This window comes from Ochotona princeps, chromosome 3, assembly GCF_030435755.1.
Source record: "Ochotona princeps isolate mOchPri1 chromosome 3, mOchPri1.hap1, whole genome shotgun sequence".
In the NCBI taxonomy this organism is placed as follows: domain Eukaryota; kingdom Metazoa; phylum Chordata; class Mammalia; order Lagomorpha; family Ochotonidae; genus Ochotona; species Ochotona princeps.
This window is the reverse complement of record NC_080834.1, coordinates 34,898,581-34,925,255: the sequence shown is the minus strand read 5'-3', so window position 1 is coordinate 34,925,255 and position 26,675 is coordinate 34,898,581. Positions and strand designations below refer to the sequence as shown.

At 52.9% G+C, this 26,675-nt stretch overlaps 2 protein-coding genes across 4 annotated transcripts in view; one reads left to right on the top strand and one right to left on the bottom strand.

The window, feature by feature from the left end:
- Positions 1 to 1,295, top strand: part of EVA1C (eva-1 homolog C) — a 70,444-nt gene extending 69,149 nt beyond the window's left edge. For all 3 annotated transcript variants that reach the window (XM_058661710.1, XM_058661709.1, XM_012927983.2), the window contains one exon: positions 736 to 1,295. In XM_058661710.1, the coding sequence (XP_058517693.1) occupies positions 736 to 1,112 (377 nt within the window). In that variant the 3' untranslated portion in view covers positions 1,113 to 1,295. The remainder of the gene's footprint in view (positions 1 to 735) is intronic.
- A 15,748-nt stretch (positions 1,296 to 17,043) lies between these two features.
- On the bottom strand, positions 17,044 to 25,065 carry CFAP298 (cilia and flagella associated protein 298). Its single transcript, XM_004588574.3, has 7 exons — positions 24,665 to 25,065; positions 23,121 to 23,288; positions 21,229 to 21,296; positions 18,883 to 19,041; positions 18,495 to 18,626; positions 17,646 to 17,741; positions 17,044 to 17,402 (listed from the first exon to the last, which is right to left on the bottom strand). Exons 1-7 carry the CDS (start codon positions 24,801 to 24,803, stop codon positions 17,292 to 17,294), a joined length of 873 nt encoding a protein of 290 aa, XP_004588631.1. The 5' UTR covers positions 24,804 to 25,065; the 3' UTR covers positions 17,044 to 17,291.
- Positions 25,066 to 26,675: the final 1,610 nt, after the last annotated feature.

Below are 26,675 nucleotides of genomic sequence, written 5' to 3'. Positions count from 1 at the left end.
AGAATAAGTTTGAGTTAAGCGTTGGGTCAGTCCCAGGATCCAGGCTGGAGAGTGACCATGAAGACCATTGGCCAGGGTGCAGCTGTGAAGGAGGAAGCGGAGAATCATTCACTTTAATCTGTGATGAACCAGGCTTAATTGAATTGATGACAGTTCCAGGCATGGTCCTGCCACTGTGCCAGTGCTGGGAGAGGAGGGAGGGGCTGCAAGTGAGCCTTTGTCCCCCAGAGGCTTGTTCAGGATAGAATTCTCACTGTCTGCAGCTACCCCTGCCCTGTCCGTGGGCGGCCGGAAAAGGATGTCAGTGGCTGGGGTTCTGTTTCCTCTTCTGCAGCGGAGGGGCGGAGGTGAACTTTTCCTTTCCTGGAAGGAGGAGCTGCATGTGACTCCCCTAAAGGCTGGGCAGCTGGGCATGGCAGAGTGGGATCGGAGAGTGAACAAGGCAGGTGTGTGAGGAATAGGGAATGCAGTGCAGAGAGCAAAGGAACAGCAGATCCGGGATTAAACTCTGGATTTGTCCTCTGCTGTCTGATTCCTACAAACACATAGATGCTGGCTATGCTGAATGACCATGATTATGACCAGTGGGCACTGGGTGCTCCCAAGGCTGCCACCCAGGACTGGCACCCTTGCTCAGTTCATCTCCCACCTGGGTAGACAGACGTTGGTTCTGAGGGTCTTGGATGAGTAAGGGTTGTCACCAGGCTGGCCTCTGACCTTGTCTTCCTCCTGCAGCCCACCCCGAGAGAGCCGCCCTCCTGTTTGTGTCCAGCGTCTGCATTGGCCTGGTGCTCACTTTGTGCGCCTTGGTCATCAGGGTGTCCTGTGCCAAGGATTTCCGGGAGCTGCAGCTGGGGAAGGAGCCCCTGGTACCAGGCAGTGACCAGGTGGGGGATGACAGCGAGCAGGGCCAGGAGGAGGAGCACTCTTCCGACACGGATTTTCCAGGGGAGCTGTCAGCCTTCCGGAGGACTTCCTATCCCGTCTACAGCTCCCTGGAGGCGGCGGAACTGGCCGAGAGGATCGAGCGGCGGGAGCAGATCATCCAGGAGATATGGATGAACAGCGGTCTGGACACCTCGCTGCCCAGACACGTGGGCCAGTTCTACTGAGAGCCAGCCACGTCAGTGCAAGGCCGTCACACTCTCTCGGGAAGGGAGATCTGCCCTGGCCCTGTGTTTGTGCCCTGTGCCTTCTGTGAAGGAGAAGCTAGCCTGGCGTCTGGGACCTGTCAAATTGTTTACAGCATATGCCCAAATAAACTGGGACAAAGGGAGACACCTTTGCCTCCTGTCTTTATTTGAAGACGTGTCTGCCCGTGGTGCATCAGCCTACGCACCATTAGTATCTGCTTGTGCCAGAGCCTTCATGCTGCCAGGTACTGGTCTGTCTCCTTGTCTTAGGCTGAGCCGTGTTTGCCTCATAGCAATGCCCTGACCTGCAACTTCCATCCGCATGTTGCAGAGAAGTTGGCAGAAGGTGCCTGTGTGTCCACTGAGAATTCAGACCTATATGATGGCCAATGTGATGTAAGATGAAAATCAGAAGTGAGTTTAATCTCTTACATGATTTGTTTATTATATATTTAGAGCAAGAGGCAAGAATACCCTTTAAAAATGTTGCTTATTTATTTATCTAGTGTTAGAGAGGCAGATTTTACAGAGAGAAGAGACAGAAAGAAAGATCTTCCATCAACTGATTCACTCCCCAAATGGCCACAGTGGTCAGAGCTGAGCCGTTCTGAAGCCAGGAGCTTCTTCTGGGTCTCCCATGTGGGTGCAGGGTCCCAAGGCTTTGGGCTGTCCTCTAATGCTTTCCTATGCTACAAGCAAGGAGCCAGTTGGGAAGTAGAGCAGCTGGGACATGAACCAGTGCTCATAAAATGATGTGAGCATGGTTTGAAGGTAGAGAATTGGCTTGTTGAACCACAGTGCCTTGCAGGTCACATGGTCTCCACTACAATCACTTAGTTCCACCAAGACAACTCCATGGCAACCATCAGTGACACATAATGAATGAACCTGCCAGTGTCCCAGCAAACTTGTACACACGGCCACTGAAATTGGAATTTCATTTCATTCTCACATGCCATGCAGTCTCCTTCCTTTTTGTTAATCAACCACTTAAGAAGGCAATAACAGTTCTTAGCACCAGGGCTATCTGAAAACAGCAGACTGGGTGTGACCGTAACCTGTTGTTGTTAAGAATCCAGGGTCTCCAAGACTTAAACTATTTACTTTCTTGCCCTGAACAGAATACATTTGCCAAGAAAAAGGTGAAAGCCAGAGAACCCTAGTCCCCCAACCAAGAGTAGTGGAGTCAGGTTTCCAATCATTGCAACCTTGGATGCTTCTGGGGAGAGAGGGCAGATGAAGGAACAGGTGGAGGAAGAGTTAAGGATAGCAGGTTTCCGTGGAGAGAGCTGGTGACAGGTTCCACAGGCCGGACAGGAGCCCTGGAGCTAAGCAGGGGATCAGAAAAGATTGACTGCTCTCATTCTCCCCTGCAGTGAGTACAACAATGGCTCAAACGCCTGCTGTGGACTGACTCGCCCTGCCTCATCCCACTCCAACATCACCTGTGCGTATTCAGTGGTCACCCCCTATACGCTCCCCACTCCAGTGCCTGGCAACCATGCACCTGCCTTCCGCAGACTCACCTGCATCATTCATGGGGAGTCACACACTTTGGAGTCCTTTGAGACTGCCTGATTGACCATGATGTGCTGTCCTTGGATATTCGCTCAAGCTGTCTAGAGGTTATTGCGACTCCAATAGTTTAGATGCTGCTAGTATTCCAGCGCCTGCATCAACTGCAACTTGTCCATCCACTTGTCACTGGGTGGGCGTTGGGAATGATGCTGCCATGAATACTCCTTAACCTCACCTGCAATGAGGCTGTGCACTCAGATCCCACTGCTGACCCAGTGGTTCACAACCTTATGGTGCCCATTCAGCGGATGGGAGGGGGACTTCAAGATGAGCTGGAGTGGGCCCCATGCAATGGCTCTCTTGGCTAATCCTCCCCTCTGCAAACACCAAGATCCTATATGGGCACCAATTCCTGTCCCAGCCTGGGAAAAGCAGTGGAACATGGTCCAAGTGCTTGGATCCCTACCATCCATGTGGGAGACCTTGGATGGAGTCCCTGGCTCTTGGCTTTGATCTGGCCCAGCCCATCATTGCAGTCATTTGGAGAATGAACCATGGGATGGAAGACTCCCCTCTCTCTGTGTCTCTTCCTCTCTCTACTGTAACACTGACTTCCAAAGTAAATAATAAATCATTTTTTAAAAGTACGGGGGGGGGTGGCATGACAGCTCAATTGGCTAATCCTCCCCTTACTAGTGCTGGAATTCCATGTGGGCACCTGTTCATATCCCTACTACTCCACTTCCCATCCAGTTCACTGCTTGTGGCCTGGAAGGGCAGGGAAGGACGGCCAAAAGCCCTGGGACCCTGCACCGGAAGAAGCTCCTGACTTTGGATTAACTCAACTCTGCCGTTATGGCCACTTGGAGATTGAACCAGTGGTTGGGAGATCTCTCTGTAAGTCTGCCTTTCAAAAAAAAAGGTATGTGAAAGAGAAGTGTCACGTGGAGATACTGGGTGGTTTGAGCAGAGGTTTGAATTGCTTGAGGCTTCCAGGTGTCGGGGACAAGGGCAGTGGAGGCTGCAGGGGTTGGGGAGGGCATGTTTGAAGTCTTTGCTTTGAGAGATGTGTGTTCTTAGCACAGCTGAGAATGACACCTACTGCATGACAGGACACCTCCATAACCGCTCCCACTCAGGAGAACCCTTGTCCTTTGACTTCTGGCAACACACCAGGGAGCACTTCCTTTGGATCCCAGCTCCCAGCATCACCTCTTCCGATCGTCTCTATTCTAGTTCCCAACACGTCTGGTCTGGATCCCTGAACATAAACACCCTCCCCACCCCGTTCTGCTGGCTGTCTTCGTGGGGCTCAAGACAATACGGTGGCCCAAGGTGTTCACTGTTCCAGGTAGACAGAGGACTGCGCCCACACTGGTCTCAGTGACAAAGCTTTGTCTGAGCTGAGTCCCCACTACATGCACAAACACACTACACACAAGCATGCATGTGTACAAACACATACATACAGGTGCACACATACACACTACATGCATAGACACGTGTGTGCACACATACACACACAGCCCTCCTGGGACCCGTGTACAGGCATTTGGATGACAGGCCTGCCCAGGCCAAGGTCAGCCTTTGACTTGTGCAAACACAGCAAGTCACCTGTTTGCATCTCCGAGCCCACACGGAGCATGCCCTGTTCCTCTGGAGGCAGCCCGGAGCCCCTGCCGAGGTTGTGTTTGGCTGGGCACAAAGCCCAGGAGGAGAACAACCAAAGCAGATGTGGGTGAGAGGTTGCCACTGGACCGTGGGGACCGGGAGGAAACTCCCGGGTGGAAGTACACCCCAGGGGGATGAGGGTGGAGATGGGGCTTGAGGCACACACATGGGCTGCTGCATTTATGGTGGCTTTGTGCCTCTCTGGGTGGCAGAGTACTGCTGTTTCCAATCTATGCCAGTGGGTGTGGGGTGGAGGGATAAGGGAGGAGTTCCCAGCAGCGCTGTCAAAAGCAGCCAGGCCTCACTGGGCCGTGTGCACACAGTGGCATTCCTTGCTGCCAGGGCTTGACTTGGAAGATGTGAGTTGCCTGCTGTCCTAGAGTCACCAGCACACTCCCTGGCATCCCACAGCAGGTGCCCCAGACAGAACCCCTTCTCCCCAGTCGGTGTTTGTGAATGGCTCACACCTGTCCTTCCTGGCGAAGAACTTGGCCCTCACTCTTTCTGTACAGGTGTTTCTCCCCCCTAAAGTTCCTCCCAGGACACCTGCTTAAAGCACCAACAGGGAGGGTCTGTGGCTGTCAGCGCTGGGTGGCCCTGACCAGCTTCTCCTGCAGTCTCCATGGGAACCAGACCCCAAGGAATGTACAGGTTCCTCCCTCTCCAGCGGGTGGTGGCAGAAGAGTCAACTATTCAACTGCCCACACCCTCTGCACCTGCTGAGTCTCTGGGAAGAGGCCCTCTCCCCTAGACCAGTCCGAGTCCAAGAGACCCTGAAAACTATTGTCCTGCAGGTGAGCTGGGAGACCAACTCCCAGCCTGCATCCTGCTGGGCTGGGCTGGGCAGGGCAGGGCAGGGCAGGGAGCTGAGCAAGCAAGCACTCCTGCTTTCCATTGCTGTCTGGGACACTGATTTTAAAAACGAGCTTTTTTGGACTCACAGTACAGGAGAGCCAGGCGTGTAGGCTTGCTTAGCCTCAGGTGGCAACCACGCACTGCCCCATGCATGGCAGAAAAGCCAAGAAGGATGTGGGTGCATGTGAAGGAAATACCACATGGGGAGTGGGAGCCAGTGGAAGACAAGTTAGCCACACTGCGGGGAGACACTGCCATCCTTTTGTAAGTGTGGAGTCCACTCGACCCAGCTCCCTCTCAAGGGTCTAGTCACCTCTCAACACCCTGTACTTGGAACCGAGTCACCAGCTCTCTGGTTAGGGGCCAAACCCAGCTACAGACCTTGCACCTCTGTTCCTCTAAGTTTGGGGTGGCTCCTGACAAGCCACCCTGCCTCATGGGTTCTCCGGAAGAGCACCATGGTGCTGGTATGTCCACGCCACCCCCTGACCCCTACACAGACAGGCCAGGACTCGGCTCTGTCCCCGCCCCTGGACCCAGGTTTCCTCAGCCACCAGGCTCCTCTTTTCCTCCTGCTTCTGCTTGGACTTGGTCCTGACTGATCTTGGGGTGACTGCTCTGTTTGGGGTGACTCCTCAGTTTGCTGATCTGTAAACTGGATGCAAGACTAGCAAGTGCCTTTAGTACTTCCTACAACATCGACTTCCTAGTGGAGAGTGAAGTACGCTTTACCCATAAGAACAAGGCATTTCAGCTCCTCTGTCAATGACTTCTCTTCCTTGTCTCCCCGTCCCCCCAGTGGCTGTATCCAGCCCATGACAGAGCAAACATTTCACGCAACACGAGGCATCATCAGAACCTGTGAGATTGAGGGAGAAAAGATGCGGCAGGCACCCACAACTCTGCTGGAGAGAAGTTGGGAAGGAGGGATGGTTGGTTTTTGTTTTGTTGTTGTTAAAAATAAAAAAATCTCTGAACCTCCTGGGAAGCTGCAGTGTGGCGCAGTCCATTGTCAAGGCACCCACGCGTAGACTACAAAGGCATGGCCACTTCTGGTAGGACAGCTGTAGTCACAGCTAGGCTCACTTGGTTTTAAGGAGCCCAGTGTGAGCCAGAGTTAGCCAACTCTAACCCAAGACTGGATGGGGGCGTCAAGATGAAACTCCGGCTAAATGTCCTTTTGACTATCCCCAGCTGAGCAGGCGACAGCAAAGAGTTCAGTATCTGACTACCACAGAAAAGGAGGGGGGTACAGGAAAACAGGCCAGAGCCAAGGACCATCACTTCCTTTTCGGGACTCTCCAATCTCCAAAGCACAGGTACTCTGCCTAGCGCAGCACAGAGTTGCCCGGAGAATGAATAACAGGGATTGTTTGTCACTCAGGGCAACAACCAGGGAACACCAGGGTCCAGGGCAGGGCCCCTAATCACATGTGCTGATTGAAATTCACAACTGAAACCTATTACCAACTTCTCAATTGCACTAATCACGTTCAAGTTGCCTACAGCCACATAGCCTGGGCTGCGGTCTTGGATGGTCAAGGGAGTTCTGCCAGGTGTGGAGATACCTGCCCGACTCAGTGTGACAAAAGAGAGCAGAGGTGGACATTTGGCCTGAAAATCAAGATGCTGTTTGTGAAACCCGCAGCTTGTACTAGAGTGGCTGGGTTTAGTCAAGTTCAGGTTTCACTCTCAATTCCTGCTAATGGCCCCTCTGCCCACATGGGAAACCCACATAAGCATTCCTGGCCCCTGGATACAGTCTGGTCCAGCCCAAGCTATTGTGGGCATCCGGGGAGAAAATCAGCAGATAGAGGCTCTCTTTCTCTCTCTCTCTCCCTTTCAAATAAATAAAATAATAGATATTTCCTCCAGCTTCACCAACCAAAGGTGTAATCAGATGTGGAATTCTCAGATATAGCTATGTGGGGCTGCAGTCCTACCTGCCCTATCCCTACCTCTGCTCACACTCCCAGAGCTGCCCCCTCCCTGCCCCATGTCCCCTAAGCTCCAGGGCACAAGCCTAGTGCCAGTTCTGAAGCATCCTCTTTGTGGGTCCTGATACCCAGCAGGGTTACAGCCTGAGCAGCTGTGTCCACACTCCCCTGTCCCCCACCCCCACCTATACTCCAGTTCCCTCTTGCTCCTGGCCACAGGTTGTGTACCTGCTGTGCCCACCATCTTTGCCTTCCTTGGACACCGCTACTGCTCTTTCCTTTACCTCTCCAAGAAGAAAATGATTGCCTAGGGCCCGGCGCGATAGTGTAGTGGCTAAAGTCTTCGCCTTGAATTCACTGGGATCCTACATGGGTGCTATTCTAATCCCAGCGGTCCTGTGTCCCATCCAGCTCCCTGCTTGTGGCCTGGGAAAGCAGTGGAGGACGGCCCAAAGCTTTGGGACTCTGCACCCATGTGGGAGAACCAAAGGAAACTCCTGGATTGTGGCTTTGGATTGGCTCAGCTCCAGCCATTGCGGCTGCTTGGGGGGTGAATCATCAGATGGAAGATCCTCTCTGTCTCTCCTCCTCTCTGTATATCTCACTTGCCAATGAAAATAAATAAGTTTTTTGTTTTTTTTTAATGACTGCCTAAGAGTGATCTCCAAGCCTATCAGCACCCCAGGACCAGTCCAGGGAATCTTCATCCCGCTCTGACCTCCCATTTTCCCAGGACACAGCCCTCCCCTCTCTCTCCCTGCTGTCTTCATGGAGTCGAAGTTGTTTCAGAAGTTTTGATTACACACATTAACTATGAAAAGGGCAGTGAATGGTCAACACTGTGTCCTAGGATGTGCAAAGGGGCCAGGCTGGGGAGCCAGCACCCATCATGCACCGTGGCTTTCCAAGGACTAGCAGGGTGTGTTGGGGAAGCAACAGGCCAGAAGGTGGGAACAGAAATGGAATGCCTTGGACTTGGATCTCTGGGGAGTGGGGATGAGGTTACAGGATACACTCACTGGCAGGCAGGTTTGTCTTCCAGGCTGTGGCTGGGAGGATGGCATTGCCCGCTGTTGGGAGGGTTGCTGTGGGCCCCATTCCCTCCATCTTTCTGAGGTGCAAGACAATGTTCAGAGTCAGTGAATGGACCACAGTCACGAACAGGTTGGCCTGGCATCCAGCGTTGACTTGGAGTACTATCTGCTATTTGTGGGTTTTTCTTTTTAAAAAGATTTTATTTTTAAATTGAAATGCAGAGTTAGAGAGAGATCTTCCATCTGCTGCCTCACTCCCCAAATGGCCACAATAGTCACAGCTGTGCTAATCTGAATCCAGGAACCAGATACCTCCTCCAGGTCTCCCACGTGGGTAGAGGGGCTCAAGGATTTGGGCCATTCTCCACTGCTTTTGGAAGTGGAACAGCTGGAACTTGAACCAACACCCATACGGGATGCTGGCACCACAGGCAGAGGCTTAACCTACAATGCCAGGATACCCACCTGCTGCTGTTTTTGTTGTTGTTGTTTTGTTTTGTTTTTGAGAGAGAGAGATAAAGGTTCCCATCTGCTTACAACAGTCAGGGCTGGATCAGGCCAAAGCTGGCACCTGGGATGCAACCCATGCCCCCATGTGGGACTCAGCTTCCATGTCAAAGGCCTGCAAGGCTGCTAGTCCGTATCATTAATTTTGACCTTCTGGAAATCATCATTTTGTTTTTGCTGGGTTGGTTTGCTCCAAGATGGCTCAGCACCTAATTGCATTGCCCTCGCAAGGGTCCAGCAGAATATTCGACAGGGGCTTTATCTGGAGGGATGCCGCCTGCCTGCTTTTCCAAGGCACGTCTGACAGCCCAGAGCCCAGGGCAGGGGCAGTAGAACAAACGGAGGAAAAGCTGCTGGCTTCCGCTGGGAGCATGGGGGTACTGATCCATGCCCCACTCTTCTTGGTCAAGGCTCACCACTCCAAGGACTGAGGCCTTAATTAGAGCTTGTCATTTCCTACTGTTTCTAAGACGGAACCCGCCTGGGAAAGGCTGAGGGAGGGGCAGGGGGTCTCATGCTCCGATGACTAAGCCTCTGGCTGACCTGGGAAGGGAGGGAGCACCCGGTTACAGGCACACATCAAATCCTGGCATGACCTCATTCCCCGAGGCTGGGAAAGGGAAGCAGTCCCACTAGCTAACAATGAGCCAGCGGAGAATGCATTACTAATCCATGGAGAATTCACTAGCCCGAGTGGCCTCCCACTTGGAGACCTTGAACTTCCTTCCCTAGAGTTTGACCTCACCCTGGTAAAGTGACCTAACCCTGGGAGAGCGATTGCTGGGCAGCCCAGCAAGGGGCAGAGGGCAAGGGGCAGAGGGCAAGGGGCAGAGGGCAAGGGGCAGAGCCCCCAGCTTGGCTACTGTCACTCATCTCATGCCTGGGACCCAGTTCTCACTGCAGGTGTCTGGGATGAATTCTGAAACAATGATGACAATGAAGACGCCTTGTATTTGTGTGTGTGTGTATTTAATTTTTTGTTATTTGAAAGACAGAGTTACAGAGAGAAAGAGATCTTGCAGCCACTGGTTTACTACTCAAATGGCCATAAAAGCCAGAGCTAACCTGATCCAAAGCCAAGAGCTGGAAGCTTCTTCTGGGTTTCCATGTTACTACCAAAACCCAAAGATTTAGTTCATCCTCTGCTGCTTTGCCAGGTCATTAGCAGGAACATGGATCAGAAGTGGAACAGCCAGGACTCACACTGGCACTGTATGGGATTATGGTGTTACAGGTAGAAGCTTAGCCTACTACACCACAAACTAAGTTGTGCTTTTAAAGGAGGTGGAGCCCTATATGCCGACACAAAAATTTCTTGAATTTATTATATATATGTTCACATTGTAAAAGGACATCTGGATTAGGATACCATGCATGTTAAAAAAAAAAGAGAGAGAGAGATAATCCTGTTTGTCCTACATGTACATAAATCTGGCCCCTAACATATGCGGGGTCTGAGAAAATAGAGATTTAATGGAGTGGAATATTAAAGAGTTACCCAGAAACCAGCACAAATGACCTAAGAGGTGTTTGGCACAGAGGTTCGCACATGGCTTGGGATGCCACATTCCACACCCAAGTGCCCAGGCTTCAGTACCGGCTCCACTTCAGCCTGGCTTCCTGCTAGTGCACACCCTGGGAAGTAGAAGACCGTAGTTCAAGTGCTTGGGTCCCTGCCAGCCGCAGGCAAAACCCAGACTCTTCAGGGCTTGGGGTCAGATCTGGCTCTGGGTGGGGTGAGGAGGCAGTGAGGTCGGCAGCCATGGCTTCCAGCCCCAGGCGACCTTCCCATCCACACAGCTCAGTCCCTCACACGAGAGCCGCTGACATGGTCTGTGTGTCCCCAGAATCAACGTGCACATGCTGCCCCACTCCAGAGCTGAGGTGAGGCCCTGGGCTAGGTCGGGCAGCAATGCCTGGGCACCTGAGCAGCTGTCTTCCCTGCACAGCACCAGCTGTCCTTCTAACCTCTGCCCTGTCTCATCCACCTCTGAGATAAACCCGACAGCAAAGCCCCATGCAGAGCTCAACGGGCCTGCAGCAGAAGGCCCTCTGAGACGGCAGGTCTGGAAGCAGGGCCTTGAGTTTGCTTTCCACCTCCAGGATCTGCCAGCCATGAGTCTCGGGCCATTTGTTAACCCCATTCCAGCCTGGAGTGTCTTCATCAGTAAAATGAAATCAGTATTGTACCTGTGTCCGGAGATTGTTGGGGGAAGCATCAGCAAATGAGGTGCTATTGTAATTCAACATGAGAAAGGGAGAGGAGAGGAAGGGAAGGGGAGGGGAGGGGAGGGAAAGAAAATGAAAGAAAGGGAAAGGGGCAGAGGAGGGGAAGAGAGGGAAGAGGACAGAGGAGGGAATGGAAGGAAGGGGAGTGAAGGGGAGGGGAGAGGAGGGACGGGAGGGGGTAGAGGAGGAGGAGAGGGGAGGGGTAGAGGAAGAGAGGGGAGGGGTAGAGGAGGAGAGGGGAGAGGAGGCAGGGGAGGGTCCAGAGTGGCGCTCTGCCCCCTGGCGTGGGAGGGGCTGGGGCGGCAGGCACACGCGTCCTCACCACCTCCACTGACTCTCACACAGCCTCACCCTCCCTACTTTCCCTTGCAGCGCGTCTGTCATAAGCTCGATGTCCTCAGGACAATTTCCTGCCTTAGATGGAGCTTTGGCTTGTTTTGTTTTAAATCACTTTCAACAGTGCAAAGACTAGCTCCCTAGAAAGAGGGCCTTGGGGTTCCCTATAAAGCTCCCAAAGGTGGGCTCTCCACCTGCCAGCGTTAAGCCACATGCAGATGGCACTCAAATCTTTTGTGCATTGAACTACCTCACTCACCCTCCACCCACGGAGCCAGAGCACATCTGGAGTCAAGCTTTCCACCTGTCATTAAATCCTTCCACGTCGAGCAGCTGCATCAATGGACCACCCTCATCCTACTGTGATAAACTCACAGACCTGCTAGCTCTGCACCAAGACCCTCGTCAAAACCCCCTGGGGCAACCAGGATGCATCTGTTCCATGGGCCTCACACAGGAAGTTAATCCAGGGGCAACCAGCATGTTCCATGGGCCTCACACAGGAAGTTAATCCACAAAGTTGTGTATTGGTGGCATGAGGACGGTGGAGAGTGAACCTGACTATGGTGTTCGAGGGAGGAGTTCCTGTGAAGGAGTGCTAGTGACTTACTTTCTTGAGCACAGGGTAAGATACACAAAGGCACAGACAGGCAGAGTTACAGAGAAAGAGAGAGAGAGAGAGAGAGAGAGATATCTTCCACCCTCTGGTTCACATCCCAAATGGTTGCAATGGCCAGAGCTGGGTTGGTTGGAAGCTAGGAACTAGCAACTTCTTCCAGGGCTCTCACATGCGTGCAGGGGCCTATGGGCTTAGGCCTTCTTTTGCTGCCTTCTAAGGCCATTAGCAGGGAGCTGGATTGGAGGTGGACCATCAGGGACTCAAACTGGTGTCCTTGTGGGATGTCAGCATTGCAGGCAGAGATTATCCTACTATGCCACAGCTCCAGCCCCTATGTATACTTTTAAAACATGGAACTGGGCCTGGTGCAATAGCATAGCAGTTGAAGTCCTCGCCTTGAATGCACCAGGATTCCATACGGGCGCCGGTTCTAATCCCAGCAGCTCCCTGCCTGTGGCCTGGGAAAGCAGTGGAGGACGACCCAAAGCTTTGGGACCCTGCATCTGTGTGGGAGACCCAGAAGAGGATCTGGGCTCTTGGCTTCGGATTGGCTCAGCTCCAGCTGTTGTGGCTGCTTGGGGAGTGAACCACTGAACTAAGGCCTTCCTTTCTGTCTCTCCTCCTCTCTGTATATCTGCCTTTCCAATAAAAATTTTAAAAATTCAAAAAGCAATATCCTAAATATTAAAACAACAACAGCAAACAAAACAAAACAAAACAAAAAAACCCACAAGGAATCTGTGAGCACAAGGGAAGTCATACAGGGATTCCCAGAAGTGAAGAAGCTGGGGACCCTAGCACACAAGCTAATCCTGAACACCCCACCCCCACACATACCCTCCATGACTTCCCTTCCGCTACAGACTCCGGGATCAGAACTCAAATCCATGTTGATTGAAGCTAACAGAAGATTTGGTCACTAGACATTTTGCCAAAGGAGGTGTGGCCATTGCCACATTCCATGACACCCCAGAAGATGCTGGTCCCTTCCTCTCTCCCTCTCCTAGGTCTGAATCGGCTTCCCACTGCCTTCCCTCATTCACTTACTTCTTCATTGATGCCCCTTGCAAATCCGCAGCGAGCTCCACTCTGTGCTGGCCCGTGGCAATGCGAGAACAATGGGACGTAAACAGGTGCTCCTGCTTCCCAAGAGAGACTAAAGACAGAGACCCAAGTGCACACCTCGGAAGTGTGTCAAAGACAGTACGCACCCTGCACACTCACTGGGAGTGGTGACCGCGCCGGGAGAGCGCCCCCACGCGGCCATTTCAAAGCGCTCTGTCCCCCTCTGCCTCAGCCTTGGCCTCCACTGTCAGCTGCCTTGGTCCACCCAGGACAGGTGATTGCCAGTTCATGGAGAACCGGAGTGGGAAATACTGACATTCTTGCAAATACTCAACCCCAGCTTTGCGCCCAGTGGCACAGGTGTCATGGGACGTTGCACCAGCTGGGAGACGATTCCTTAGGGGGTGCCCTGGGGGTGGGGCTAGGAGCACCTCTCATGAGGCTGGGACTCTGCTGGGGTGACCACACATCCGGGTCAGCTGGTACCAAAAGGCCTTTCTGCGACACAACACATCCAGGGCTACCAGGTGGGGTCTGGGCCTGGGGGATCCCAAGCCTCACCTCCCTGGGACCCCCGCCCTTTCCCCTCCTCCTGCCCCAATGCCTAAGACCCCAGTTGGCAAGGACATGTATCTCCCATTGCATTAAACAGCCCCCGACTTCCAAATCTCCTTTTCCTTGAAGTTGTCTCCTGGAGAAATTCCATCACGTTGACGCCTTTTCATTTTCTGAGATGGCTTGAAAAGCAGCCATTTAGGCCCAAATCCCTGCTGTCAGTCACTTCTAATATTCCCTAAAAAAGCAAGAAACAGAAACCATCCAGAGGCTGAAACTTCACAGGCTTGGCCAGAACCCAAGGGCGCGTATGTATTTCAGCAAAATTCACTGGAGTCTCGAAGGTCAAGTGCATGAACACCAACTGCACCTTTCCAGCCTGCACTGAGAAAGACGCAAGCCGGCATCTCCCCTGCTCCCTGGAACGTGGCCCCAGGGACAGGTGCTGTGCATGGAGGACGCTGGCTGCTGCCCAGGCTGCGCAGGCTGCCCTGGCTGCCCTGGCTGTCTCCTGCCTGAGCCCCAGGCAGGGGTGCGAGGCTTTGCCCATCTCCTGCCTCTTGATGTCCGTGTCATCATAGCCCTTCCTGCTCGTAGCACACAGGACTCCTTGACTGTCATGTAGACTTTCCCTGGCATGCTCAGCAGCTGCCCCCCATCCTGATTCCTGCATAAAGGCTGGGTGGCTGGGTGGCTGGGTGTGGGGCTCACAAGGGAAGCTTTCCTGAGGGGTGGGTTGCAAACAATCCATCAACGCCTGCAAATCCCAGCCCTTATCTCGGCAGAGCTCACACGTGGCCCGACTCCGGCACAAAGGCTTCAAGAACAAAGCTTTCATCACCACTCACCTGCTCCTGCCATTGGCAGCATCAGCCACGTGCCCTGTGTGCTATTTTCTGCTTTTAAAAAGAATTTATTGGGCCTGAAGCAGTAGCCTAGTAGCTAAAGTCCTCACCTTGCATATGCTGGGATCCCTTAAGGGCACAGATTCGTATCCTGGATGTTCTGCTTTCCATCCAGCTCCCTGCCAATGGCCTGAGAAAGCAGTCAAGGATGGCCCAAAACCTTGGGACCCTGCACCCATGTGGGAGACTCGGAAGAGGCTCCTGGCTCCTGGCTTCAGACTGGTTCAGCTCTGGGTTTTGTGGTCACTTGGGGAGTGAATTAGAGGATGGAAGATCTTCCTCTCTGACTCTCCTCGTATCTATATATCTGCCTTTCCAATAAAAAATAAATAAATCAATAAAAAGCATTTATCTTTTTATCTTTTTTTAGATTTGCTCCAGGTGGTGAAGTTCAAAGTGAACAGTACATTCTTCACGGAGCAATTGTCCAAGGATGGGGGAATCTTGTGACAACACTGCCTTGGTGCTGCCAGCTGCCTGGCCGGCTGGAGGAAAGGGTTTTTCGGCTCTAGGTTTGGTACTGGCCTTCCTGGACTGAGGCACAACTGGAGAGCCACAGGGCATTGACTGGATACCCAGCAGGCACTGTTCTTTTATTACTATTTGAAAATGATTTATTTTCATTTTTATTGGAAAGGCAGATTTAGAGAGAAGGATCTTCCATCTGCTGGTTTATTCCCCAAATGGATACAATGGCTGGAGCTGACCTGACCTGAAGCAAGGAACCAGGAGCCTCTTCCAGGTCTCCCACATGGGTACAGGGGCCTCATCAGTGGGCCGTCCACCACTGCTTTCCCATGTCACAGTCAGGGAAGTGGATGGGAAGTAGAGTAGCCGGGACATGAACAGTGCCCATGTGGGATTCCAGTGCTTGCAAAGGGAGGATCAGCCAATTAAGCCATCCCACCAGGCCCTTCCCTTTCCTTCTGACACTGATCCAGGGATGAACTTACTTGAAAAAAAAAAATAGTAGCCCCAATACCACACTTAAACTGATCCATCATGTCACACGCTGGTTCGAGTCTCCAAGTACATGAGCTGCTAAGTCCTGCAACCGCAGCAAGCAATAGAAGAAACAGCATGGCCTGGAGCTCTTCCACTGCGTTGGAATTCCTGATGATACCAAGTGATGGCTCTTGAACCCACGTTGCCTGGGTGGACAAAACCTTCCTGACAAATTTGAGCGTGAGTTCAACCCACCTGATTCTGACCTGCGCAGAGCACCTTGTGACAAACATTATGACACCCGAGGCCAGACACTTCACAGACATTTGCCACTATAAAGTTTTTTCTTTAATAAAGGAATAGATGCAAGTCCAGCCCTACAAAATTTGACGACCAACCCAAAATTTTATCTGCAAAGGCACAGTTGATACACAGAGCCATCTACATCCTGCTGGGGAAGACAAGCTTTGCTCACAGTGTTGATTCCTACTAGCCAGCTCAGGGCAGCCCCCAGCGGTCGGGTCAGTAGCTGCCCGTTGTCACTCCTGCAGGAGCCGAGTCGTCCTCTGCTGGTGGCAACAGCTCTCAGCATCTTACAGCTGCGTCCCCATGCTACCTCTGACCCCAACAGGTGCACAGTCCCCAGACCATCTCTCCCTTGTACTGGCTCCCACAGTTCCTAATCGTGGCCATGATGGGGCTCAGGCCTGAGGCAGGAGACATTAGCTGCCGTGGTCACTTTCCCTCAGGGACAGCCCTGTGACTCCCCTATGGAGAGCCCATCTTAGAGACCAAAAGTCAAGCTTGAGAGAACCTTCTAGAAATTTCTAGAACTTTCAGAATCTTCAGCTGCCACAGCCAGCCTGGCAGTTGCACTTTGGACACTGTGGCACAGGATTACTGTGGATGCTGAGACACAGCATTTATAATTAAAAGGTCCCTGAGGAGTACAGCAGGACACTAGGCAGGTTGAAGCAGGAGCTGGTCCTGCACTCAGACCCTGCCGTCTGCAGGGATGGCTGCCCTTGGCCCACATGGAAGCTTGTTCCCAGGGAAGGAGGCTTAGAAAGCTGAGAACCATAGGGCAGTTTGAATGTCAAGGGAAGGCTGGCTTGGCTGCCTTTTTCCAACAAGACTGAGAATTCAGCCCCTGATCAGAATGCTTCAGAAAGCCTGTGGTGGGGCTGGTGCAGCACGTGAAACGACTGCCTGTCGTGCTGGCATGTCATGTGGGTGCCAGTTCGTGTTCCAACTGCTCCACCTGATCTAGCTTTCAGCTAATGCACCAGGGAGAGCAGCAGAGGATGGCCCGGGCCCTTGCACCCACAGGGGAGACACAGAACAAGCACCTGGCTCTTGGCTTCAACCTGGCCTAGTCCTGACCGTTTAAAAAAAGAAAGAAATGACAGCTGGCTTTGTGGTACAGGAGGTTAAGCTTCAGCCCGGGACAGCTGCATCCCATTTCAGAATGTCTGGTTTTAGTCCCTGGAGCACTGCTTCCACTACAGCTTCCTGCCAACACATCCTGGGAGGCAGCTTGTGGCTCAAGGGCTTGGGCCCATCGCCTGTGTGGAAGACCCAGAACCAGCTCCTGGCTCCTGGCTCCTGGCTCAGGCCTGGCCCGTTTCAGCTTCTACAGGAATATGAGTGAACACATGGGGGTGCATTTGGTCTTTTTTGTCTCATAAGATAAACAACCCAATAGCTCAGAAAGTTAAAAATGTCCATAATTACATCTTCAGTATTTTATTAAAGAACAATCCAAGAAACTAAATGGTTGCCCTGAAACCAAAGTAATTTACACACCTTCGTATGAGGATGTATTTACTTGGGTCTAATTGATTGAATACTTGTTATTTTAAAGATCCAGACCATAGGAAAACCAGGAAGTTCCCCATCTGCACAGAGCGTGGCCAGTTCTTCCCTGTCAGTTACCCTGCCAGGAAGCGGCTGATTCCGACAGCTTGATCAACAGGTGTACCTCATCTCGGTCTCCACTTGATGTCTTTCACGCCGTGGAAATGTCTTTTCAAAGCGGTATTATCAGCCCACGGAGAATTTAAACATGAGTCATCATCATTTTCTTCCAATTTCTGAAAAGAAAAAAGGTCTCAGCAAGAAAGACAACTACGCAAAGAGCAGGAAGGGATGCCCCCAGACCATGCCCAACACCCTGGCACACCCCACCTCCCACTGCCGGCAGGACAGAGACCCCACCCTGGGGTCCCGCCCCTACCCTACCTCCCAGCAGAACAGAGGCCACTCCCTGGGGCCACGCCTCTACCTTGCACACCCCGCCTCCCAGCCTCCCCCCTTCCCATCCCAGGGGCGGGTACCTTGAGTTCCTCCTGCCTCCGGTGGTAGTACAGCATGAGCTGCTTCTGCTCCTCACTGCTGATGATGGGCTCCCGGGCAGGGGCCCCCTGTCCCCTCTGCAAAGCCCGGGGCAGGAGAGAGGGTGGGTCAAGGCCTACTCCTGGCAAGCGGAGAGGCGGCAATCCAGGAAGTCACAGCTTCCCCCCATCCCTCCATTTTACCACAGCCTATGCTGGGCATGTCACCTAGGTCTGATCAGAGAGTGGGCATTCAGGCCAGCCCTGTTCCCGGCGGTGCCTGCGCCCTGGGCGTGGAGGGGGGATGGGCAGGAGGGGAGGCCCGAGGCCGTGATACATCATGTCTATCCTGGGTGTGCCCAAGGTGGCCAGTGCAGGGTCAGGGAAGCAGTGAGGGAAGATTTCACAGCAGGCAGAGAGCCAAGGCCACTCTATAGGCGAGGCTCTTCGAGACCTCCGCCCACACACGGAGCACGCACGGTGGGCAGCGTCCTGCCCTCCGACGTGGGAGCTACGTGCAGCGCTGCTCTCGGCTGTGTATCCCTTCTTGCCCCCAAGCGACAGCAGAATCACCTATTGCTGGTCAGTCCATTTTCTCTCCTAACTGTCGCTGGGGCCCATGCCACCCACACAGGCACCTCGGATGAAGTTCCAGGCTCCTGGCTTTGACCTGGCCCAGCCCAGCTGCTGTGGCCATTTGGGGGAGTGAACCAAACCTATCACTCAGCCTCTCACATAAACCTTCAAGACAAAAGCTTTGCACACGGCTGCGGTCTTCCAGCATTAGAGTACATGCTCACGGTGGACCCTTGATGAGCAAACACTTGCTGTCCCCCGAGCTGAAGCCCGCACCTGCTGAAGTTTGACGATGATCTTGGTCTTTTCGTTCCTCCCCACGTAGTCGGCCAGCTTCTTCTGCCTCCGCAGCTCCTTGGCGGCCCACCACAGCTGTGCCTCCGACTCGGCGATGACCTGGAGGCCTGCCTGCAGCCAGGGCGCAGCAGCCACGTCAGGAGTGTCAGGGACTGCCCTGGGTGCGGCCCCGCCCCCTGCCCTCTCTCCAAGCTCCCCAGCTTTTAGGGTCATCCCACTTCTGCCATGACTCAGGTCACTTCCTGCCTGGCAAGGACAGGGGCAGTCCTCTCCTGCACCCCAAACCCTGCTGCATGGGAAGCAGGTGGTCAAACCTGCAAGGCTGCAGGGAGGGGAGAGAAGAGGGGTACTGGAACCCACCCCCTACCTGAGTCCCCGCCAGGTCTTCTTTGTTTTCAAACTCCAGCCTGATGGGGTCGTATGGTGGCAGCCCCATAGGATACACAATCATCACTGCACCTCGGAGCTGGTCCAGGGCATCCTGCACCATCTCCATGGTAACACACACGCCGGCTTCCACCTGTTTCTGGAGGTGGACAGGTGTTAGTGCCTCATGGATTCTATAAACAGGGTCCCGCAGCAGACACTGCCAGAGGCTGCCTGCACGGTAACGAGGAACTCCCTGATGACTGCTGTCTGCTTCAGGGGCTGAGCCCGGCACGCCATGGCCTGGGTCGCACAGCAGGCTAACGGCCAAGTGCATAACAGGCTGAAGAGGGAAGACCCCACAGCCAAGCCGTGGTGGGAGAGGGTCAGCAGACACAGAGTGGGATAGAGGACTGATCATGCACACCCCGAAATACAGGTGTGTGGAAAAGATGGAGCCGTGGGCATGGAGCTTCAGAATGAGCAGAAGCCGGGAGAAGCAGCCAACAGCCCTTTCAGGATGGGCAGGAGGGGGCGGACAGGGCTCCTGGGGCGGCTGGGCAGGCTCCGAGTCTGCAGTTACCCTCAGACAGTGGGCGAGGGTCAGCTTTTCTGGGAAGGAACAAGGCAGCCAGGTGATCCTACAGAACTGGACCCAGCTGGAAGCGGACTAGTTGGCAGGCTGGCCACAGAGGCACACAAAGCAGTGTCCAGGCCTTCAGCCTCACGCCACCCCTGCTACCTGCACAGGAAGGGAGGGCTTAGGGAGGGAGGGCTTAAAGACCCATGTGATCCGTGGCCAATGCTCCATTCACAGCTACCCACCAAAGCCACAGTCCCCATCCTGGCAGGCAGGAGCGGTGTGGAGAGTGAATGTGCGGATGGTCAGAGGCCACCAAGCTGAGTGCTCACTCCTACTTCCACATGGTGCCAGCTCCTCCTTGTGGCCAATCCGGAAAGGCCTGCCTTTTTCTTTCTTTCTTCATTTTTTTAAGATTTATTTGTTAGTGGACTCTGCACCAGCCTCATCATACCTGGACTGTTGCTGATGATATGTTGGAGCTTCTAATTGATCGAGGTGACGCTCTGCTGGCTCTGCCTACAAACCTGAGAGGGCCTCCCTAAGAGGCCGTTGAACTTGAACTGGACAAGTGGGATGCTGGACTCTGTATGGTGTAAACTTTTAATTAGGGAATCTCAACGGAACTTGAGCTGTGGTTATGCATCAAGGTGAAGGAATTCATGATGGGGGAAGGGTTTGGGGTGAAGGGGGGGGAAATCCCAGTACCTATGAAATTGTGTCATGTAATGCAATGTAATTAATGAATAAATGAATATTAAAAAAAAAAGATTTATTTGTTTTTATTGGAAAGTCAGATTTACAGAAAGAAGAGACAGAGAAAGATCTTGAGCCTATCCAAAGCCAGGAGCCTGGAGCCTCTTCTGGGTCTCCACGTGGGTGCAGGGTCCCAGGTTTTGGGCCGTCTTAAGCTGTTCTCCCAGGCACATTAGCCAGGAGCTGAATCAGAAGCGGAGCAGCTGGGACTGGAACCGATACTCCAATATGGGGACACTGCAAGCAGTGGTTTTACCTGTGGCGCTGCAATGCTGGCCCCATCCCAAGTCTTTAAATATCCATTACCTGCGTGTCCTTTTATGACACAGTTTTTGCATAAATAAATAAATGTTAAAGGACTATTTAATATTAAATATGTACTATGTGGGTCCAGTGTCTTGAGAGCTACTCTAGGCCACACATTCAGATCACCCCGTATTTACGTTAGGATCCACCCCCACTGACGTGGCCAGCAAACATCTGCCCCAGGAAGACTCTGGACACTTGACATTAATTAAAACAAGGAAAAGCTAGGGTCCACCTCAGCCCTGCTTACTTCTTTCACTTCTGGAAGGTATTTAACAACAGCAAAAAACTGGTCAAAAAATAATTCTGGATACCTTATAAGTGTGTGTATCCCAAAGGACAAACTACTTAGAGCTTCATTTTTGAAACAGAGTGCACCTGTTGGGCCTAGCAGGTGAGACACCTGTTCTGATGCCTGCTTCCCACAGCAGGATGCCTGCATTCCACTCCAGCCTCCTGATCCTGCCGGTGGCTGGGAGGCAGTGGTGGTGGCTCAAGTAACCGGGTTCCTGGCGGCCATGTGGGAGGCTTAGAGGGAGCTTCTGGCTCCTGGCTTCAGCATGGAAAAACTCCTGCCACGGCAGGCACCTGGGTTGTGACTCAGCATATGAGGGCTCTCCGTTTGTCTCTCTAGCACTCAAGTAACAATGGAAAATATTTAAAAATCTAAGAAGAAAGGGAGGGGAGAAAAAAAAAGAAGCTAACCTTAGATACTATTGCTTTGGCTTCTTCTATAGTCTTCTTTAAAACTTGCTTCATTTTTTCATTTGGGGCTACAAGACAAAGGAGAGAGGAAGAGAGAAAACATCAAATGCACAGTCTCCTTAAACGTCCTCTTGCTTCGCTCAATCCCTTCTGTGTGATTCGGGAACAAGCCAAGTAAAGCAGGATGTGTGAGTATGAGATGTGCATGAGCCACCTGCTCTTGCACGGGGAGGTCCTCGGGCCGGGGTCAGCGGGCACACGCTTCACTCGTGCCGGGACACGCCTCTTGGGCCAAACAGGTGGGCTCTTCAAGTTCATGGAAAGATACGGATCATGAATCTCTGTTGCTCCACATAATTGGACAAGAGCATTAAAAGAATCACAGCCTTTCATGTCTGTCTCACTGTCTGAGCACATTCTACAATAAGAAAGGGAGCACTCTGGCTAAACTTTGTGCAGGACAGATTTATTACACGTCAAATACTGCTACTTTTGGGGAAATTTTTAATTTCCACGGGCGTGGAATTCAATTTTTTTTTTTCGCACCAAAAACCAATGTAACTTTTCATTCATTCATTTCCCATGAATTTTCTCTAAAGCACCCTCGCTCTTCAATGAGTGGGGTAGCTGTATCCCAATTAAAAATGTATGTCACAAACATAGGCAACTGGCTGGATGTGACATGTGGCTGTTGTCTAGGACCACCTTGATGAGAAAGGAACAGACAACTTGCTGGTTGAGAAGCAAAAATGACGGGATGCGATGTTCAAATCCACGGAAGCTGGGACAAGCTGAAACTGCGCCTTAACTACAGTGTTCGCCAGACGCTGGGAACTGTGGCAACGCCAAACCCCCACAGAGCGGACACAGTCAATTAAAGGCCCAGGCTGGCTTAAAGATGAAGGATGAAGTGTGTACTGGTCCTTAGGAGTGAGTGTGTTTCACCGATGAAATCCCTTCTGAAAAGCCAACAGTCTGTCTAGACAGCGCACAAGCTCAAGGTATGAAGAGATGTAGACGACCATTCGCCGCTAAGTCCAAAGAAACAACACCGGGGATTCCTGGCATCGCCTAGATATTCACAAATGTTTTTTGGCCACCCGCTGCCTGCACGAGTTGGGGGCAAGTGGGGGGCAGGGCTTACTCCACCCTCATCCTCATACTGTCCCACATCCACCCTCCTGCCCTGTAGCAGCAGGGGGAGGCAGGGGAGAGAGAATGGCGGTTTATGGAAAGTTATTTAGGACAAATTTTTAAAAATAAAAATCTTTTACAAAAAAAGAAGTGAAAATAACAATGTGTTTTGGAGTCCACAGGCCTGTAGGAATCAGTGTTTTCATCCTCTCCCAACAGTGTCAGAGGACACGGGCCACTTAGCCTGTTGATAAGGGGGAGGGTCACAGTTTCCTTGAGCGGAGCTTTTGAAGCAGGACAGAAACAAAAGGCATATGCTACCCCAGAGGATGAACGGCTTCCAGTCCTGCCCAGCCAATCGTGTCCTGGGAAGGGCATTGGCCGCTGAAGTTCTGCCACAGATTGGCCAGCAGGCATTGCACCCCAGAGGTGTGACCCTCATGGCCTCAAAACAAGCCCCAACATCTGCTGACGGGTACCAAGCACAGCACCCCAATCTATTTTGAGCTGGTAGCTGCTAACATTTTACCAGGCTCCATCAGAGATTTCCCATATTTTTAGTCCCCCCACCCCTTTTTTTGGTATTTAGTCATTTTTGACCCACAATTATACCATGTTACATGGTTTAACTAGCTGCATCTTAGAAGACTGTATACATCTTATTCATAGGTTGGCACCTAACCACAATTAAGTGCCCAGGCCAGCATGCACCCGTGTGCCTGCCTGGGGGCACAGAGGGGCCATGGACGTTGGGTTACCTTGCCCGTTCCTTCGCCCGATGTCGTCCTTGTTAAACACGGACCCACCGCTGGGGATGCACCTTTCGCCCCATTCGTCCTTTAACTTCAATTCTTCAATCTGCTCATCAGTCAGTCCTTGCATATTAGGGGGGAGAAACACGCCGTGTTCTGCTAATTCTTCCATTTCTTAAAGAAAAAGCAGAGGGGAGGCCAGACAATATGTATCACCATTCTCCCCCTCCTCTTCCTCCCACCTTATCTCCCCCTGGAAGGCAAACTCCTAAAAAGTGAGGGTTTAGGGCATCCGGCTACACCTCGCTGTGTGCCAAGCCCTGCCTGTACCAGGCAGTCCCTGCCCACACATTCAGGGTGCTTGGCCACTGGCCTGGGGCCTAGGCACTTTGGTTCCCAACTCTGCTGAAAGGGAAAATGAATTCTTGCTAAAAACCTGACAAATGCGCCGGCTGCAGCAGCCTAGTGGCTGATGTCCTTGCCTTGCATGCACCGGATCCCATATGGGCGCTGGTTCATATCCCAGCTGCTCCACTTCCCATCCAGCTCCCTGCTTGTGGCCCGGGAGAGCAGTATAGGACAGACGGCCCTAAGCCTTGAGAACCAGCACCCACTTGGGAGACCTGGAAGAGGCTCCTGGCTTTGGATCAGCTCAGCTCTGGCCACTGTAACCACTTGGGGAGTGAACCAGCAGAAGGAAGATCATTCTGTAAATCTGACTTTTTGATAAATGTAAATAAATCTTTAAAAAAACAACAGCACCTGGTGACTTCCCCTTTTCCCAAACATGTACATGTGGGTGATCTCATTTAACTGAATCCTGTGCGAGATGCACAAAGGGGCTGCCGGCGCCCCCCACCTTAACGGATGACTCATACTTGATGGCTAAAACCTCACAACTGGCTGGTACAAACCAAGGCCATACACAGGCCAGGAAGGATAAGGGAGGCGAACAGACCCCACTCTTTCCCCCAGTCTCACGCTCACTGTGCAATGGCACAGCTGTGGGGTGTTGGTGCAACTGAACGGACACTTGTCTACCAGATTCTGAGCCACTGGGGGTGGTCTGGGGGGAGGTGTGGGGGTGACGGGGTGCAAGGCTGACCTTTTCCCACCTCCTCTTCCAAATTCTGGAGTGAGCTAACAGGGTGCCTGCTATCTACACGGGATAGTTTCCATCTAAAACTCAATTTCCTGGGTTGCACCAGCCACATTTCAAGGGGCACACGTGGACAGCACAAATGGGGCCGAGGCTCGGTGGCTGCCCAGAGGGTTCAGCCCCGGGGCCCACCCTGCGGCTTACCGGGGTTTCTTGGCTCCCCTCCAGGTGTCTCTTTACCCCTTACAGGTCCTCCCCCAATCCCCTGTCACCCCCAAATTCCCGCTCCATCTCTGGATTCCCCTCTGGCCACCCCCGGGGTCCGCTATTACCCACCTCGGTCGGGCCAAACCTTCCCCAAACTTTACACTCCCACCCCTCCGACCCCCTAAGCCAGCAAGCACCTCCGGCCTGACGTACTCCAGCCCGAGTCACCCCCAGGGCCACGCACCTGAGCAGAGGCGCTGCACCTTGAGCCGCCCGTTGTAGAGCCGGGTCACCTGGACCGTGAGCTCCTCCAGCTCGGCGCTTCCCGGCGTCTGCAGCAGAAACTGGCTCTCGTCGCCCCGCTTCACGTGGAGTAGGACCATGGCGGTGCCGGAGGCCCGCCCGAGGGGTCGGGGTGCTGGGGGTGCGGACAGCAGAGCGGCCCTAACGGCTGTTCCGAGGCCGGAATCCGGGGGACTGTGCTCTCGCTGGGCGGAAGGGGAAGAAATGGCTCCGCACCGGAAGTGGCTGTTGCTAGGAGCATCACGTAAACACAGAGGGTCAGGGGCCGCGGCTGAGAAGCAGAGGGAGGGCAAGGTCGGTGCGGCTAGTCCTTGACGAACCTCTCCCGCAGGAAGCTGCTGCCAGGACCGCCACTTGCGCGGTCTGCGAGGGCCGCGCCCGGAAGTGGCGGTTGTCAGGGCAACGCAAACAGACGCGCGGCAGGCAGGGACTCAGATCCTACCGCCCCGCGAAGCCACCCAGGCAGAGGGCAGGGGTAGCTGGGAGAATGCAGGCGGGTCCGGGGCCAGGGCTGAGGGTCCAGGCAGGGGCCCGGGTGTCTTCTTAGCGGGTGATTCCTGGGATTCAAGCCGAGGCATCAGGCAAAACCACACAGGGGCATTGTCTTTGGGGTCCGATGATGGCCAAAGCAGGCCCTTAGCCGGGGTCACGGGTGCCCGGAGCTAACCTGGTGAGGCTGTGGGAAGCTTCCAGCTGTGGTTCTGGAGGAGAGTGATGGTGCTGAGTACTCCAAGCATTTTGGGAGCCGTGGGTCTCTCCGCAGAAGCCACGCACCCTGGAGTGCGCGGGTGCTGTAATCGGACACTGCCCACAGCCAGTGCCGGGTCTCCCATGGGGACAGATGGACTGTCTACACTGGAGAGAGAAGGGATGGTCCGATGGGCTCCCCATCGGGACAAAGGCCACTGGTGGTGTCTGAGCTCCGTGTTCTGATCCTTTTCTGCTGAATCCAAGTTAGCTTCTGCTGGCAATTTGGCTCACTGTGTGGCCTTCTTGGTACACAGAGCCACCTACCCAGAAGCTCAGGGGTGACGGAAACCCTGGGAGCAACTTTAAGCCATAGAAAAGTGTGGAACCATGTCAAATAAGCTCCCATGTATCACTACTATTCAATTTTCTTTAAATAAATAATCATTAAATAGAAAATGGCCACAGTATCTTTAATCTTTGTAAGCATTGATACCTTAGTTCTTGGAACTTTGTTACACATTCTTTCCAGTGTTTTGATTACTTTTTATATTTATTTACTTTTATTGGCTAGGCAGATCAGACTCAAGGAGAGAAGGCTCTTCTGTCCTCTGGTTCCCTTCACACTACGGTGTGACTGCCATTTCATTCCTGTGGATGCTGAGTTTATTTCGTGTCTGCACCATGACAGGGTGTGTGTATGCCACATATGCTTACACACACACTAGTTTCTTCAGAAGACAATTGTCTCAACTTGGGGTTGCCGATGGGGTATATGAACTTCACCTGACACTTTTATTAAACTGCTCTGGAGTGTTCATGTGCCAACTTAATCTCCTCCCCACAGTACATGACTTCCCATTTCTCTGGGTTTGTTAAACCTTGATATAGTCAGACTCATTCTCTAACAACAAATTGGTGTTTTGGGGTCAGTGTCATGGCGCGCTACAGGTTGTGGCACACTGGCATCCTGTACTGTGCTGATTCCCATTCTGGCTGCTCTGCTTCTGATCCTGCTCTGGCCAGTGCGCCTGGGAAGACAGCATAAGATGGCACAAGTGCTTGGGCCCCTGCCACCCCCACAGAAGACCAGGATGGAGTGCCTGGCTCCCAGTCCTGGCTGTCACAGTCCTTCAAAGAACCCGCACATGGAAGGCATCTCTCCCTCATGCCTCCTTCCCCATCTCCGTCTCCCTGACACTGCCTTTCAAATAAGTCAATCTTTTAAACAGTGTTTTGATTTCAGCCACTGTCTCTCACAGGTT